Source organism: Cynocephalus volans, chromosome 6 (assembly GCF_027409185.1).
Source record: "Cynocephalus volans isolate mCynVol1 chromosome 6, mCynVol1.pri, whole genome shotgun sequence".
NCBI classification, from domain to species: Eukaryota; Metazoa; Chordata; class Mammalia; order Dermoptera; family Cynocephalidae; genus Cynocephalus; species Cynocephalus volans.
This window is the reverse complement of record NC_084465.1, coordinates 52,177,655-52,193,963: the sequence shown is the minus strand read 5'-3', so window position 1 is coordinate 52,193,963 and position 16,309 is coordinate 52,177,655. Positions and strand designations below refer to the sequence as shown.

Sequence of the window (16,309 nt, the reverse complement as noted above, 5' to 3'; positions counted from 1 at the left end):
GAAATAGTTGCTTAGCTGGACATGTTTGGAAGTGGAGTTTTAATTGCACTGGGAAAATAAGTATTGGAAGGTAAATATTAAATAAAAATGTAACAATGGACAAAGCGTTCAAGTTTTCCTATAACTTTAGTATCAAAGTATGCAATTTCCAACGATCGAAATTGGGCAGTACTCACTTTGCCCAGCCATATTTATATACAATTACCATTTAAAGTTGGCCTTCACAAATACTTTTTATATAAAGTCACAATCACAGTCATGTGTCCCTTAACGATGGACATATGTTCTAAGAAATGCATCGCTAGGCAATTTGTGTAAACAACATAGAGCATAGTTACAAACTTAGATGGTATAGCCTACCACACAGAATGTATGGTATAGCCTATGGCTCCTAAGCTACCCTATCTTTTATATGTACGGTCCACAGCTGCCCAAAACGTCTTTATGCAGCGCATGACTGTACCTACTGTTCTCTCAGCAATCCACATTCCTGTTCTGAGACCATGCCTCCTCCTGCTCTGTGTGGAATGCCGTCATTCACCATCTATGAAAACTACCTTTAAGCCTTTAAGGCTCCTGCCTGAACCACCCCATCCCTTCTCTCTCTCATAATTATTTGCTCTTTCTTCTTTATTCAGTGTTTGCCATGCACCAGTACCTTACATATTTTATTTAATGCTTAATAACCCCTCTGAAGTATCATCCTCTCCACTAAACAGATAAGGAAACTGACACTGAGAGAGGTTTGGTGTCATATTCAATGTCACAAAGCCCAACAGGGATTCAAACTTTAGTCTGTCTGTCCTTTTAACTGAATTCACTTTGCACGAAACCACATACTCTACAGTATCCTTTGTTCAAATATCTATCTCCCCCACTAAATGAGAGACAGCAGACTCCTTCATCCCTATATCCTCAGCAACACGCAACAGTGTCTATTACACAATGATCTCAAAGTGTTACTAAGTATGTACAATACTGAATTCAGTTTAGGGTTTTGCATTATTGTTTTAATTAGCCTCTTTCTACCAAGTCTCTAAGAAACCAATTTTATTGTGGTGGCAAAGTATATCTTGGAATGTTGACTTTGGAATCAGATTGCTTGGATGTAAATCCCACTTCCACCAACTCATTAGTGGAGAAATCTTGAACACAGAAGTTAACCTAAGTCTTGGTTAACTCATCCATAAAGCAGGAAGGACAGTAATCACAGTACCTTCCTCAGAGGATTATAAGGATTAAATGAGATAATATATAAGGAGTCCAACCCTTTTTTGACCCTCATTTTTGCCACATTCCACCTTGAATTCTCTTTGGATCAGTATAGTGAAGCCTTTTTCATTACAAATTCCTTGCAATTTTCCATTAAATGGACTAGCCAAAAAGGTCCCTGGTTTAAAAATTGCTCAGGCCACCTTCTTTATTTTCAGGGCCAACTAGCCAGTGCCAGTTTGGGCTCAAAAAATGTTTATTCTTGAAGGCTTAACTATCCAAGAATGCCCCTGTTGTACACTGTACTTGATTTGCTTGATTTGCTTTTTTCAGCTCTACCAGAAAGTGGTGAAAATTAGAACACAGACACTCCCCACCTCACTAACACCTAACTTAGTACTATCTGATGCATGATGACAACTAACCTCTGTGGGAGGCAAGCTACTTCCAGAGCAAAAAATTTTCCTGGAACCACCTTGTTTTTGGTCCCAGACATGGCTCATTCTTCTCAGACCTCCAGATTCTTTTTCTCTGCTGAGCCACTACAACTGGCAAGGCATACCCATTTCCTTCTCTTAAACAGCAGCCTGAACTCAAAATCCAAGTTAGGATTTCAATTTGTTTTACAACTATTTTACAACTCTAGGCTAAACTGCTTAAGTTTCCAAATTCTGAGAATTCCCCTTCCAATATTAAAAGTGTGAAAAAAGTTCAGCTTTGGAGAAAACAAATTTTACAAAAAATCTACGAACAACATCAAATACTAAATCTCTTGCCAAAGTCTCAGAGGAAAAAAAAAGGAAAGAAACATTTAAAAATGTTTGGTGAAAGCTAACCAAAAAACTATAAGAAGTATCACACGTAAGAAAGTAATCTCAAAGTAAGCAGGATATACCATTAACAAAGAAAACAACTGTAAATTACAAAACATTTAATACATACACCATAAATTTCATAATTACTTGGCATGTAAAGTACATACTGAGATTAGTAAATATTGTTCCAGATTCTGTACTTCCCTGGTTAGTATATGTTAATATAAAGCAGTTTCTTATTTTTGCCAAACTAAAAATAAAAATAGTGACAGACTGGTGACAGAAAGAGCCCTGAAACTTCAGGGAGGTATTAAATTAGAAAGCCATGACTCGAAAGAACAATACCAAACGTTGGCTGTCAACGTTAAGCAGATAAAAATAGAAAAAGGTGAAGCATGCTGATGGACCACAGTATTGTTTCCAGACGGGAAATATCCCTTAAGATCCATGCACAGGATTCAGCACCCTCTCGGCAGTGCTGGAATCAGAAAACTAAATTGTTGCCTGCTCAGCGGGTGCAGAGCAGCGACCCTCCTTCCCAGGCTGCGTCCAGCCGCCCCCTTCTCTCCAGCCCGCTCCTCCCGCCGCTAGCTGACCTCTCCCCGCCGGCCACGGCTCGGCCACACGATGCCCCTGCATGCCTTCCCAGGACGGACGACCCCCACCCCCACACAGCGCCAAGGGAAGGAAGCGGAGAAGGGCCTGGGGAGAGAGCGGAGGGGCGGGTGCGGCGGCACCAGTGCGGGCGGCGGCGCTGGGCTTCGGCCCGTCACCATCAAGGCTTGAGGACCGCACGGGCTCCGGAGGAGCGAAGCTCAGTCTCGGCCAACCGCCAAAAGATGGGAAGGGGTCGCGGCTGATCCGGGCCCACAGGTGCCGGAGGCTGCCAGGGAAGTCACTGACGGTGGAGGGCGACGCGCTGGACCCGGAGCCCCGACCTCCATCCCACCGGCCGCTTTCTTTCCTCGTCCTGATCCATCCTCGGGATTCTGTCAGAACCCGACGATCTACTCACGGCCCGCCCGAACACGGAGGTGATGCCGCTCTTACCGTAGAAGCGGGCGCCGCACCGCTAGGAGGCGGCTGGGTGCACGCGGGAGACACCGGGGCGAGTGCCGCCGCCGCAGCCGCCGCGGGAGCCGGAGGAGCTGCAGCGCAGGCGCGCTGCCTCCAGAGCGTCGGCCCACACCCCTCCCGCAGGATTTTGCGCCAAGAGTCTGCAGTCTCCAAGCGCTCGCGGGGAGGGCGGGGCATCCCTCGGGGGCGGAGCCGAGCGCTGGCTGATCTGATTGGCATCTGTGGCCACAATGGGACCACGGAAACTCCACGCTGAGCTTAGGACTGACTTTCCTCCTAACCAGTGGCAGTAGAGAGGAGGCCCACTGGGTTCTCTTACTGCCGCCTTTTTGTCGAACCTGAATGTGAGGAAAGGTCGGTTGGTTTGCACTGGCGGCCAAATAGTCCAATTACCGCGGGGGAGAGGGGCCTCTGCACCCAGATTGGCGTCCTCTGTACCTATAGGGTAGGCCCAGGGGCGGTGACAACCAGCCCCGGATGTGGGCGCGGCCCTAAGGTAGAACTGAGGAAACCTCTGCCGCTGTCTCTTAGAGAGGCGGAACTGAGGCTTTTTCTTAATAATGTGAAGGGTTTTGGATTTAATGGGGGAAAAAGTGTGGAAAAGAACAAGGACCCAAACTGGCGAATTTCTTGGTCCTCGCGCCCCTCTCCGCTCTCCGGCCAGCGGCGCTGCCAGGTGAGTCCGCGTTCGGGCCCTCGCCCCACCGTGCCTGGGCTCTGGCCTCCCGATGCCTGCATGGGCTCTGCGGCCGACTCCCAGCCCCAAATGCACACACACCTGCTTGGCACCAGGGCTTCTGTGTGCATCGTCCAAGAGCTGCGTTAAATTCCAAAATGTGCTGGGCCCGCAGTCCAGAAATGGGGGAGTCCGGGCAGGCTCCACGAGACGACTGTCGGCGTTTGCAGAGGAAGGGGCAAGGATAGTTTAGGAGCCTCCTGAAGTTCAGGGACAAGTAGGCCCGAAAATTAGCCAGGTTGCAAGCAGAACGCTACTCCTTTGAAGGACGGTTAAGTTGGCCAAGGCTGTTGTAGCACGGGCCTTTCAAAAGCGACTCATTATAAAGAGGAATTTGTGTGGGCTCATTAAGCAAAACTGTCTTTGGGATGAGGGGAGTTCACTTGGAAGAGACTGGCAGTAGCGAGAGAAGGAAATGGGGGTGGTGTGGGAAGCACCGTGGACAAATTAATAAATCCGCACACAGCTTATACAGACACAGGTGATGTGGACAGGCCCCTTTAGGTTTCTATATGGGAAAATTCCAAAGGTTTTAACAATTTTTAAAGAGTCATGTGAAGAAATACTTATCTTCTAGGTACCACCTTAAGTGGGAAATAGGATAATTCAAAAAGTTTATGGAAAGATTCGTATTATCTTTTAATTCTATTTTTTCACTACCTTTTATTTGAGCAAATTTTTGTTTTGGGGTACGCACCTCCCCCTCCCTTGAGACGAAAGGAGAGTAATAGAAAACAAATACGACTGCTTAAATTAATGAAGATGTCAGTGTAAAATTGGGGTCGTATGTCACCGTTTGTGGCTAGGTATACACAATCCTTCAAGCGTCATTTATATATAAGCAGAGTGCTTTCCTGTTGAGGGTATTTTCCTGCAAGTACATAAAGACCTTTTTGCATCCTACATCATAAAGCTTGCAACCACAATAAGATTATATTCTTTGCACCCTTTCACCTCCAGTCCTAAAGTACCTGTGGTGAGTGCAGTCACCCTTCCCATGACCAGTTGCTATTCAGTCCTGTATTAGAAAAAAAATAAAGCTTTTCTCATCTGATGGCAGATGAAAAAGTTATGTTTAAGCAAGTGTATTACCACAAATCTTTCTTTAAAGGTTCACAAAAACGGCCAGATAGATTGGAGATTAGGACTGAGCAAATATAATTTACAGGATGAAATCCATTCATAGTTATTAATCAGCACATACATCTCCAAACCCTCCTTCCAAATTCGGCCCCACACACACTATATGGCAGCCTCTGACCAGGAAAGGAAACCAGCACAGAAAATGCCTTCCTGGGAGCAAAAGTACTCACTGTGAAGCATCTGTCAACTAAGTAAACAAGTGCAAGTAAAAGGGGAAAGAGGTGAGTTAGCAGACTCATACCTAACTATTGAAATAAAACAGATGTTGTACTCTTGCACCATGATAGCCACCCACTATTTAAAGCAGTAGAGGTGTTGCAGAGTACATCAAAGTTTGTTCTAAAATATAACTAATTGAACATGCTAGTCTAGGGTATTTGCTTCATCTAGCCAGTTCCTTCACCTTTTCCTTGTTTATCTTCCTGCATCTTTACTCCTACCACCCATGCTTTTGTTCCTATCCCTACCACCTTCGTACCTTTTTGTCTTTCCATCAAGCATCCTCTTATCTCCAGTCTTTCATTCCCCAGTGGCTTATTTCTCTTACCTTATGTCATACTTAGATTCTTCCTTCCCTGAAAATTTCTTCTTGTCCATTTCTCAATCTTTTATGTCTTATCTTTCATTTTCTCTTCTCCAAATGTCTCAAGGGAATAAAACATTCTCAACTGTTTTCATTATCTGTTAACTCCTCACCCACCTGCATGCGGTCTGGCTTCTGATTTCCCATTTTACTTACCGTTTTTCACAAGGTTGGTATATAAAAATTAAATAAGTGGAGAAACATACTGTAAACCTATATGTGAAGATTAAATAAATGTTTATAACTAAGCTAAGTTATAAATTAATACATTTCGAATCAGAATTCCGAGTTTTTAAGAATTATCTTAGTGATTTTAGCACTGAAAAAATGAAAAAGCAAAATAGAAAATATGGGAAAGAAAGCAGTGAGTAGTTACCGGGCTTCCCAGATATTAGGGCATATCCTAGAGCAAAAGTAAGTCATATTATTAGTGAAAAACAGAAATATATTGATCAGTGAGGCAGGATAGTAATATAAAAAACAGCCCAAATTATAGAATAATTTAGCATCTATAATCATAAAACATCAAAAGATTATTAAGTGGTTTTAATTATTGATTGGATAGCAAGTAGTAAAAATAATGATGACTTATATCCCATACCAAAAGAAATAATTTTAAAAGGAAAAAAAATCTTAGACCGACAAAATAGATATTTATAAGAATTTTAATGAGAAAATTTAATATAAGATTCACAAATATGAATTTATATGAAAATTCATTGTTTTCAATGCCTTCTATATTATTTAGCCCAAGGAACTCTTTACAATCTTAATTCTACTTGATGTCCTTGCAATCTTTATTAACCATTCCCTCCTTATACTCTCTTCTTTTGACTAGATACCACCTCCTCCTCTTTCACTACTTTGATCTTGAATGCTTTTTCTTAGTATCCCTTGAAATTGAATGAAACATTATAGATTTGCATTGTACAAGGAGGTTAAGAACATCCCTCAGGTACAGGAATAAAGTCATAAGTGCCTGGACTTGAGTGATAGATTGGAAAGGGACGGACTGTTCTCGAGACATTTTGAATAGAACTTACTCAACGGATATCTAAAAACTTTATTGTACTTTGTCATGGGCTGTAAGAATTGATGAATGTAATGTTGTCAATGACTGCTATTAGTTTTAGAGGTTTTAGAAGAAAGAATGGTAAAATGTTTTCAAAAATTAGGAAATCTGTGAATGGGAAAGAGCCACCTTTGTTTGCTAGGAATGGATGTGATTTTTTTTCTTGTTACAAAACAATCTTGACATTTTTTCCTTTCTTAGGGTATATTTCCCCTTTTTCGACTCTGCAACAGCCTCTTTAAACTGTTTAAATGAGAATGTCCTTGGCTCAGAGAGTACTACTCACCTGGCTTTTCACATTACTCTTCTTGATCATGTTGGTGTTGAAACTGGATGAGAAGGCACCTTGGAACTGGTTCCTCATATTTATTCCGGTCTGGATATTTGATACTATCCTTCTTGTCATGCTGATTGTGAAAATGGCTGGGCGGTGTAAGTCTGGCTTTGACCCTCGACATGGATCACACAATATTAAAAAAAAAGCCTGGTACCTCATTGCAATGTTACTTAAATTAGCCTTCTGCCTCGCACTGTGTGCTAAACTGGAACAGTTTACTACAATGAATCTGTCCTATGTCTTCATTCCTTTATGGGCCTTACTGGCTGGGGCTTTAACAGAACTTGGATATAATGTCTTTTTTGTGAGAGACTGACTTCTAAATACATCATCTCACTTCTACTCCTGTTCAACAAGCTATCATTAAAGTGTTCTGAATCTTTCCAAGCTTCAAGAACACTAGTGAACTGAGGGAAAATACCAAATGTAGTTTTATACTGTTCTATAAAACGGGATTGGTGAATCATGGACTTTTAAGTCAACCCAAAGCTTAATTATTCAGTATTTCAGTTACTAATATCCTTATTATCCCTTTGTAAATAAAGTTTGTTTGGGACCTCATTTTTCTACATGACTCGTGAATAATCTGTAGTAAGTATGTAGTCAATATTTAAGGTAAGTAAATACAAAGCCTTTAATGTATATATTTGGATAGAAATTTAATATATCATGGGTTTCTTATGACCAAAGTAAATGGCCATTGTGCTTCTAAATTATGAAGGAAAAAAAACTAGTTACTGAAATAGGGGTGCCATGTCATGTTTTCATTCAGAAAGAATTGAAAGTTTGACAGATTTTTATCTAGGCTACATTTACTGTTACTTCTACCTTCTGATTGAGACAAATGAATTAGAGGTGACATGTTAAAACAGAGCAGAAGCTTCTCTCTTCATAAAGTTAGGGGGACCTGGCATTCTGGTTCCATCAGGACAGGCCCAATTTACGCCTGTTGTCATGGGATCCAAGAGTCAGTGACCCGTTTGCTCTTAGGAGTGTCCTGGTTTGAGAAATTACATGATCACCCTCCCAAGGTACTTAACCAATTCCAATGAAGCAGAGGTTGCAATTCGTATAAAAATTCCAAAAAGGCTGAAGTGTCTTATACCCCTAAAGCAGGATGATTATTCTTACCCTATGCAGCCCTCACTTTTAGCTCTGGGAGAAATCTAAAGTGGTATTTTGTTCTGTTTTAAAGAGATCTAACAAAGTGATTTCTGGCTGCTAATACAGAAGTTTGCTTTATTATAGCATCTTGGTATAGTTCTGTGAATGGGAAAAACACTCATTCCATTTCTTAATAACCGTCTGAAGATTTCTACCCTGCTAGGATGAGTTCCATAAACCTCCCCTTTCTTTCTCCTCTTAGTTTTACCCCTATCAATGTTTTCTTTATTCACCTTATTTCTTAATAACTTTAAAAATTTCCACCCTCCTGGGATGAGTTCTTTGACTCTCTGCCTTTCACCATTCTCTTGTTAATTATTCTGATATTTTTGTTAGTATCTGTAAGACCCTGAGCAGAAGCTGGAAGAACAAATTTGATAAGGCTTCCCAGTTTTTTTATTTTGCAGCAGTAAGTTTATATGGAGTGCCCATGTAAATGGGGCCACTTTAACTACAGCATTTACCATAACCTGGAAAAAGGGCATATTTAGTGAGTGGATATCCCTATCATCATAAAGCCAGTTCCACATGGCTTGCACACGAAGCATATCAGCTGCTTCATCTGGGGTGCTGCCCTTGGCATTTATAGGGGGGAGCTGGGCAGTCCCCCCTCTCAGGGTAAACAGACCTTACAGTGGCTTTTATCCAGTTCACCAGGCTGGCTGTTCCCTTGGGAATAACCAACCTCCTGTGTGTCTGGATCATTTATAGCCTTCTGTGATTGCTCCATAGCAAGTTGTAGGTCTTTCATCAACCCAAACATATTTTTTCACTCTGTAGCATTTAAAACCAAAGGTATTGCTCCTAAATTAATTATTCTCACAATCCATTTTAGTAAAGGTTCCTCAGGGAGCTAATGATACCGATCCACAAAATGAGACAATTCCTTCACACTATACCCTCTAGTTTCAATAGATTCTTGGTTTTGCCTTTCCTCCACATTGACTACCTTCTTGGTGACCAAAGGTCTAAGAGGTACTTTCTCTTTTCCCTGCATAATTTTCCCTTTTGTGAGTGGCTTTGAAGATAGTGGTGTAAGCTCAGACAGACCAATATCTGAGCTTGGCCCATCCTCAAGGCCAAACCTAGCACTCTCACATTCATTTTAGCTATTACCAACAACAATAACCAAGAGATTGTATATTTAGCATATCGATTATTTTGCATTTCCTTGCATATCCAGTGAGCCAACTCTTTAGGAGTCGGGTCTACTACCATCTTTAAATTCCATTGGTAACTTTTACCATTAGTAACTGATTGCAGCATGGCTGCCACTCCATACTATGAGTGACCATGTGGCCACCTAGGAATCAAAGGCTCCTCATTTCCTGCCCATATATCCTTTTTATTCCCAAACCACATGTTTCCATGAGCCAGGGCCACTCTATCAAATCCTACTTCTGACACCAATCTGTGAGTGGGAAAAACACAGTCTTTCCTCTGCCCTCACAACACAATCATCAACACAGAAGACCAACTTCTGATTTCTGTGACCAAATGTCTGGAGATTTCTCCCCACTAGCAAGCGATTCTCCAGTGGACAACACCTGGGTGTCCTTTAATTGACACTGTCTACCTGGAGATAGCAGATTCCACAGGTTGAGGGCTCAGTCCCCAAAAGTACCCCTCCCCTCTTCAGATGCCAGTTGCAAGTCCAGGCCTCTGGAACTTTTAACCAACCAGCTATAATCTGGGTTTCAACAACTCCTTCCTTGGGTTCAATTAGTTTGCTCAAGCAGCTCACAGAACTCAGGGAAACACGTGCTTATGTTTACCAGTGTATTATAAAGGATACTACAAAGGGATACAGATGAAAAGATGTATAGGGCAAGACATAGGTGAAGGGATACAGAGCTTCCATGCCCTCCCTGGGCGTGCCACCCTCCAGGAACTTCCACCTGTTCAGCTATCCAGAAGCTCTCCAAACCCAGTTTTCTTGGGTTTTTATGGAAGCTTCATTACACAGGCATGATTAAAGCATGGATGACCATGTAGAAATATGATTGGACCAAAAGGGTATGATCTAACACTGAGACTGGGTGGGGAAACCCAACAAGACCTGTTTGTTCAGGTTCTTCTTGGCTTCTCTGTGCTGCATTCCTTCCTCCCAGGTTTGGGGCAGGGTCCCTCCTGAAGGTATAAGCTAAGGTAGGTCAGAGAATTTCCTTCCTTGGTGAGAAAAAGGAGCAGGTAAAAGGAGACTAGGAGAAGGAAGAGTAGCATGAGCCAGGAACTATGGACAAAAACCTATATATATATATATATATGTATATACATATAAAATATCGTATCTCACTTTTAAAGACAGATAACATATTTCAGCCACAACACCACAAATTAATACAGCTGAACTCCTTGTTAGGCATTTGAAACTAAAGAGCTAGGCTTTTTTTTTTTTTTTTAAGAAAAAAAAAAAAAAAGATTCATCATTGATCAATTGCAAATGTTTCCCTGTCTTACAGTTGGTAATATGTTTCTATACATAGGACTGAGAAGGACAGTTAATATTGGGAACTAAATGTTCCAGGCTTGATTAGATATTCCTAATTCACCTCCAACATGCAAACAATTTGATCTCTGGAGTCTATCATTAAATAAATTCAAAGTAGAAGAAAGCTTTCATCCTTCTAAGAAACCAGCCAGGAGGATTTTATAGTTTAGGAAAAACTGTTCATGCAAGTATTATCTAAGAATAATTTCTCACAGGGAAAAGGAAAAGAAGGGACCGTACCACTGGCAAACAATCAGCTAGGCCAGAAGTCAGCAAAATTTTTCTATAAATGGCCATATAGTAAATATTTAAGATTTGCAAGCCATATGGTTTCTGTTGCAACTATTCAACTCAGCCCTTGTGGCAGAGAAAGCAACCATAGACCATGGCTGTGTTCCAATAAAACTTTATTTATAGACATAAAATTTAAATTTCATATAATTTTTCACATATCACAAAATATCATTCTTCTGATTTTTGTTTCAACCATTTAAAACTATAAAAACCATTCTCACCTCTCAGGCAGTACAAAAACAGGTGGTGGGCTAGATATGGCCTGTGGGTGGTAGTTTGCTGACCCCTGAGCTAAGCCATAAAACAAGTAAAAGAAATTCTGTATGAGATTGCTAAGAGGAAAGGTGGAACAGGCCTCTTCCTCCACCAAACACTTCTAACAACAAGGAAGGAAGAGAATAATTAGGTAAGAATTATATGTAAAAGGCAACAAAATAACCAACCTATTTACATATGAGGATCAATCAATTTTAATTGGATCTGAGAGGTTCCCCAAAAGTAGAACTCTTAATTTGGTATACTGCCACACTAAATAAACACTTGAAGTAGCACAACAGGTTATCATTTATGTGTGAGCCTCATTAGTTAGAATACAAGTAATGAAAGACATTAAAGATAGAAATTATGGGCCCAGCCCGTGGCGCACTTGGTAGCGTGCGGCGCTGGGAGCGCGGCGACGCTCCCGCTGCGGGTTCGGATCCTATATGGGAATGACTGGTGCACTCACTGGCTGAGTGCCGGTCACAAAAAAAAACAACAAAAATAAATAAATAAATAAATTAAAAAAAAAAAAAAAAAAGAAATTATGCTTACAGATGGAAAAAACAAATGGAATAATACATAAACAATGAGTATTGCAGAAAAATACTTGCCTAGGTTTGTTTTCAGTTATAGGATACTTCCTTTATAACAGATGTTTACTAATGGTGTTTATAAGGATAAACACATACTGCACCAAGAAAGAACTTAAACATCAAAGGCTCTTACTGAAGCCATTATTTTCCAGGTCAGCATGGACATTTAATCTGGTTTGGGCAAAAGATTTGTTATCATAAATTTTGAGTAAAAGCAACTTGTGAACAAAATAACTTTTTATAAGACTTGAAAATATGAAAAGGAGAAAAGAGATATTCAAAGGATCCACAACTTATTCAGTCACATTTCATGAACATAGGCTGGATATGGCAGCATCAGCCAGCCGGCTGTATGAAACATGAACACAAATCCACCAATGGAGAGCTTTCCAGCACCAAGAAAATTACTTGTACAAAGCTTTAGAAGTAGAGACCTATCCTTGAGTTAGAACTTACTGTAATTTTAAAAGTTACTAACCTCACAAATTTGGTCATCTGGTTTCTACTTTGCTTTTTCACAGTGTAGCAAATAAGAGGAACTGGTGTTGAACAGAACTAACAGCCAAAGGAGAGAAAACAATAGAATAATTGCTATACAGAGGCAGGCAAAACACTATGCACCTGAGTCATTAAGAAAAGCAGTTATTTCTCGATACTGAGAGGAAAATTGTCAGAGTCCTTTTAGCATTAAGAAATAAGCTACAAACTAACAAAGGAACATCCTTTAATGTTGATTGGTCATATTGGCACAGTTAAACCATCACTCTGAGCTCAAAGTATTACTGGTGTCATCCTTTATACATAAATATTCAAGATGCACAGGAGTTATGCAATGTTAAAACTAGAGGGGGAAAAACCACCTCATTATAATGATAAACTAAAGCACAGACAAATGAAATGAAATGAAATTAGCCCATGGTTATGGATAAATTGAGGAGTTCGACTCCAAATGCTATTTCCACAAATATGTCTCCTATTGAAGGAAAAAAGAAAAAGTAAAAAGCATCAATGAAAGATACTAGTTATCAAATGCTAGGCAAAGATACCATTGGGTTAAAAAGCTTTTATGAGAGGGATCTACCTTAACACTTTAATGTTTTACTCTCAGTTTTTCTGCCCTGTATTCAGGTCAGCCAATCAAATTATATTATACCACAAGGCAATTTACTACCATTCTCATCTATACACTACAATCACAAATGCAATTCACTTATATCAGGAATAGGTGGTCTGTGACAAGACATGATTCTGGACTGCCAGCCCTGCACAAAACAGTGAACTAGGAAGAAATTTGTTTCTGATGTCCACCTTCCTCCACCATACCTTGCCTGTCCCCTTATGAAACTTGTTCCTCTTCCCAGATGCCTACCCTCTGCCCAAAATTAGAGACAGGAATATATATATATGAGATAATTAGAAAGGTGTGAAATGATTAAGATGAGCTACCACAGGACTCTTCTATTCTTGTGACTAATTTTAACTCCAGGAGCAGAAGATAATATTTATAATGTCTCTAATAAGCCAAGCAATGTGCCTAGTAAGCATGTGGCATTTTCTGTCATTTAATTTTCACCACCAATCAACAGAATAAGTATTATCCTCCCATTTACAGATTAGAGAATACAGAATAAGTGAAGTAATATTCTCAAGGTTATATAAATGTATTATTCTGTATTAATGAAGCATAGTTTTACTGCCAAAAATGTCGTTAGTCTAATATCATCCCAGTGAAGTGGTCTTTTACAGGCTCTACAGAAGGATTGTGAAAATGTACCACCTTTATGTCCCTGTTCCACTCCTGCAACAGAATGTAGACTTAAAAAACTAGTGCAGGTTATCATCTTGCCTCAATATTTTCAATTTTTTAATGTTTATTTATAATACCAGTAGGGAGAACCACACAAGCTTAAACAATATGCCTCTGATAACCAGACTATCTTAACCAATTACGACTCAGAAATAGTTAAACTCTGCCTCAGGCTATGATGCTGTTTATAGGGTATTTACCATTTCAATCATTTTAGGAATGGTTAAAATTTATCTCTAATTTGTAATAATCTTCATTGTATCTCCAGAAAAACTAGTTGAAAGAAAAAATGTTCGGTAAATTTTACAGTTTTGTCGTACACAATACTTAATCTTTCCAAATTGCCCCAGGGGCCAGGATATCTAATAGCTACCTTCTTAAACTTGATCCCTAAGACTGCAGTTCAAAATAGAAACTTGGTGCCTGCAGTTTTAATTTTCTCCACTTTTCTTTCTGTTACAATCCTAGAGTTACATAAATTTAAGTTAGGGACTGACGTTTTAGATTATAGAAACCTACATAATTTATTTTCCCCACTCCTAAGGAACAATTTTTGTTCCTTCAAATATTTATTGAACACCAAGTATACTATATATTAGGTGTTGGGCATACAAAATGATAAAGAAAAAATTCCTAACTTCTAGCTAATGGTTTAGCTAGAGTCTATCATATACTTAACTAATATGTACATTAAATAGTGTAAGCAAAGGGACACAAGAAGCAGAACTGATTTTACACCAGCTACCAGGTGAGGAGACAGCAGATGAGATGAGTAAAGGCAATACAGAGATGATGTTTAAGTGGAGTTTTGAAAGGAGAAATAAGTTTTCAGTATGCTGTGTTCCATATATTTTCCCAGCAAAGGCAAAGAATTTAAAAGTACATGGAGGAAATGGCAAATACTGCCACCTGGTAAAGCTGAAAATTGGGCACATCAAATGGAAGAGACTGTTAGTACAGGAGGCTGGAAAGGATGGGCCATATCATGAAGGCTCTCTAGTACTATGCAAAGCATTTGGACTTTATTCTTTAGGAAAGCAGCAACCATGAAATATTTTTAAGCAGAAGAGTAACAATCATATCTATTTTAGGAAGGTTAATCTGGTGGTAACATAAAGAATGGATTGGAATAATGAAGGGAAGGGCAGAGGACTGCAGGCAGCTTAGAACATTTTAGGCTAATTCAAGAGTCCAGGTGAGATGAACATCTTATTGTGACTGATGTGACAAGAGGAGTAGATGAATTATGAACATTTCTGAAGTCAACTCAAAATCTCATGATAAATTGGACACAGGAGAAAAAGGAAAATCAGATTACTATGAGATGACTATGCAGAGAAATAGTGAGCCAATAACCAAATTAGGGAGGAAAGGAACAAGTAACACTTGAGAGCAAGGCAGAAGAAAATAATTTAGATTTGACCATATAGATCATTAGAACTTAAGTGAAAAAGCAGCTGGCTGAAGTCATGGTGTCATGAAGATAGCTAAGGGAGAGAGTGTACAGGCCTAAAGGAAAGACCATGGAGATAGCCTTATGTAGTGGTAGACAGGAAAAAGAAGTCTTCCAAAGAAACTGAAAAACAACAAAAAAAAGACCAGGTCATAAAGAATTTTAAGGAGTAAATGACTGATAAGTGCTGCAAGGGTTAAACAGAAGTACTAAGGAGTGCGGCCACTGGATTTGGCAGTCTAAAGGTGACCTTTGAGAAAACCATTTCAGCTGAGTGATTAAATGTGAGGATTAAAATGAAAATGTAGTGAGATGAAAAATGAATGGAAGATGAGGAAGTGAAGGTGGACAGATATTTTCAAGAACTTAGGCAGAGAGGTCGAACAAGAACATTAACGAAAGCCAGACTCAAGAAAATGGCTTTTTTAAAGATGAGAGACTTGATATTTTTTCACATAAAAATCTGGCTCAGTTAAAAATATATAATTTCAAGAAAATAGGAAACTTTTTTGTGGGGAGGGAGATCAAACTGTCCCAACAAATTTTCAACACTGTATTACCCAAAGTATTTGACTATACTGACTTTCCTCCAAGTCTGCACATTTAATAGTCTTAAGTAGATAGCAGTGGACTTTATAGGAAAGTATAGACTTAACAGTTTTTTTAAAACACTGATGTATAAATTCTAAATTTCAAAAGGTACAGAAGCATCCAGAGTTCTCATATTTTAACAGTGCAGTTCTTGGTAGGCAGATCATAGTAATGAAACATACAAGTAGGAAATTTTACTTTTAATTTCTAGTTAACATAAATTCTACTTGTCCATATTTTGTTCTCAGCTCATTCACATTCCCCGATTGGTTCTGAAGTCCAGGAAAAGCTGGAAGGGAAGATAACTTGAAATGCAAGATGTTTGGCCCTCCTTTCCCTGATCTTCAAGTAGAGATATGATATACAATGTCATAATAACATAAGTTTATGATATAAACTTACAAGGGAAAGACACCTCTGCTTTTAGGCTCTGTGTGCTTGACATTCTAAAAAGCAATCATTTCCATCTGCAGTATACAGTGGGTTATAGAAAGAACTGAACAGAAAAGCCAGGACAGAAGACAAAAGGACTTAGAGCTCTCCTGAGTTATTCTCTTAATTATCTCATCTCTCGGTGCCAAACATATCAAACATACATCTTTCATGAAATAAACAATGTATTCTAAAAGCAATAAATATTGTTTACATATCAAAGTCGTTACATCAGGTGGGAGAAAGAG

General features: G+C 39.5%; 2 protein-coding genes across 5 annotated transcripts in view; one reads left to right on the top strand and one right to left on the bottom strand.

Moving 5' to 3' along the window:
* PHTF2 (putative homeodomain transcription factor 2) overlaps positions 1–3,222 on the bottom strand; it is a 145,360-nt gene extending 142,138 nt beyond the window's left edge. For 2 of the 3 annotated variants that reach the window (XM_063098638.1, XM_063098637.1), the window contains exon 1: positions 3,078–3,221. The gene's annotated coding sequence lies outside the window, so the exon portion shown is untranslated. Of the gene's footprint in view, positions 1–3,077 lie in introns of all 3 variants that reach the window. The other variant, XM_063098640.1, reaches the window with a different exon arrangement.
* Positions 3,223–3,359: 137 nt separating this feature from the next.
* On the top strand, positions 3,360–7,520 carry TMEM60 (transmembrane protein 60). 2 transcript variants are annotated; one of them, XM_063098641.1, is made up of 2 exons: positions 3,360–3,780; positions 6,840–7,520. In XM_063098641.1, the coding sequence occupies exon 2, from the start codon at positions 6,890–6,892 to the stop codon at positions 7,289–7,291; it is 402 nt and encodes a 133-aa protein (XP_062954711.1). In that variant the 5' UTR covers positions 3,360–3,780; positions 6,840–6,889; the 3' UTR covers positions 7,292–7,520. The 2 variants fall into 2 exon arrangements, with proteins under 2 accessions (XP_062954711.1, XP_062954712.1); XM_063098642.1 differs by lacking the exon at positions 3,360–3,780 and adding an exon at positions 5,668–5,735.
* The last annotated feature ends 8,789 nt before the right edge of the window (positions 7,521–16,309 follow it).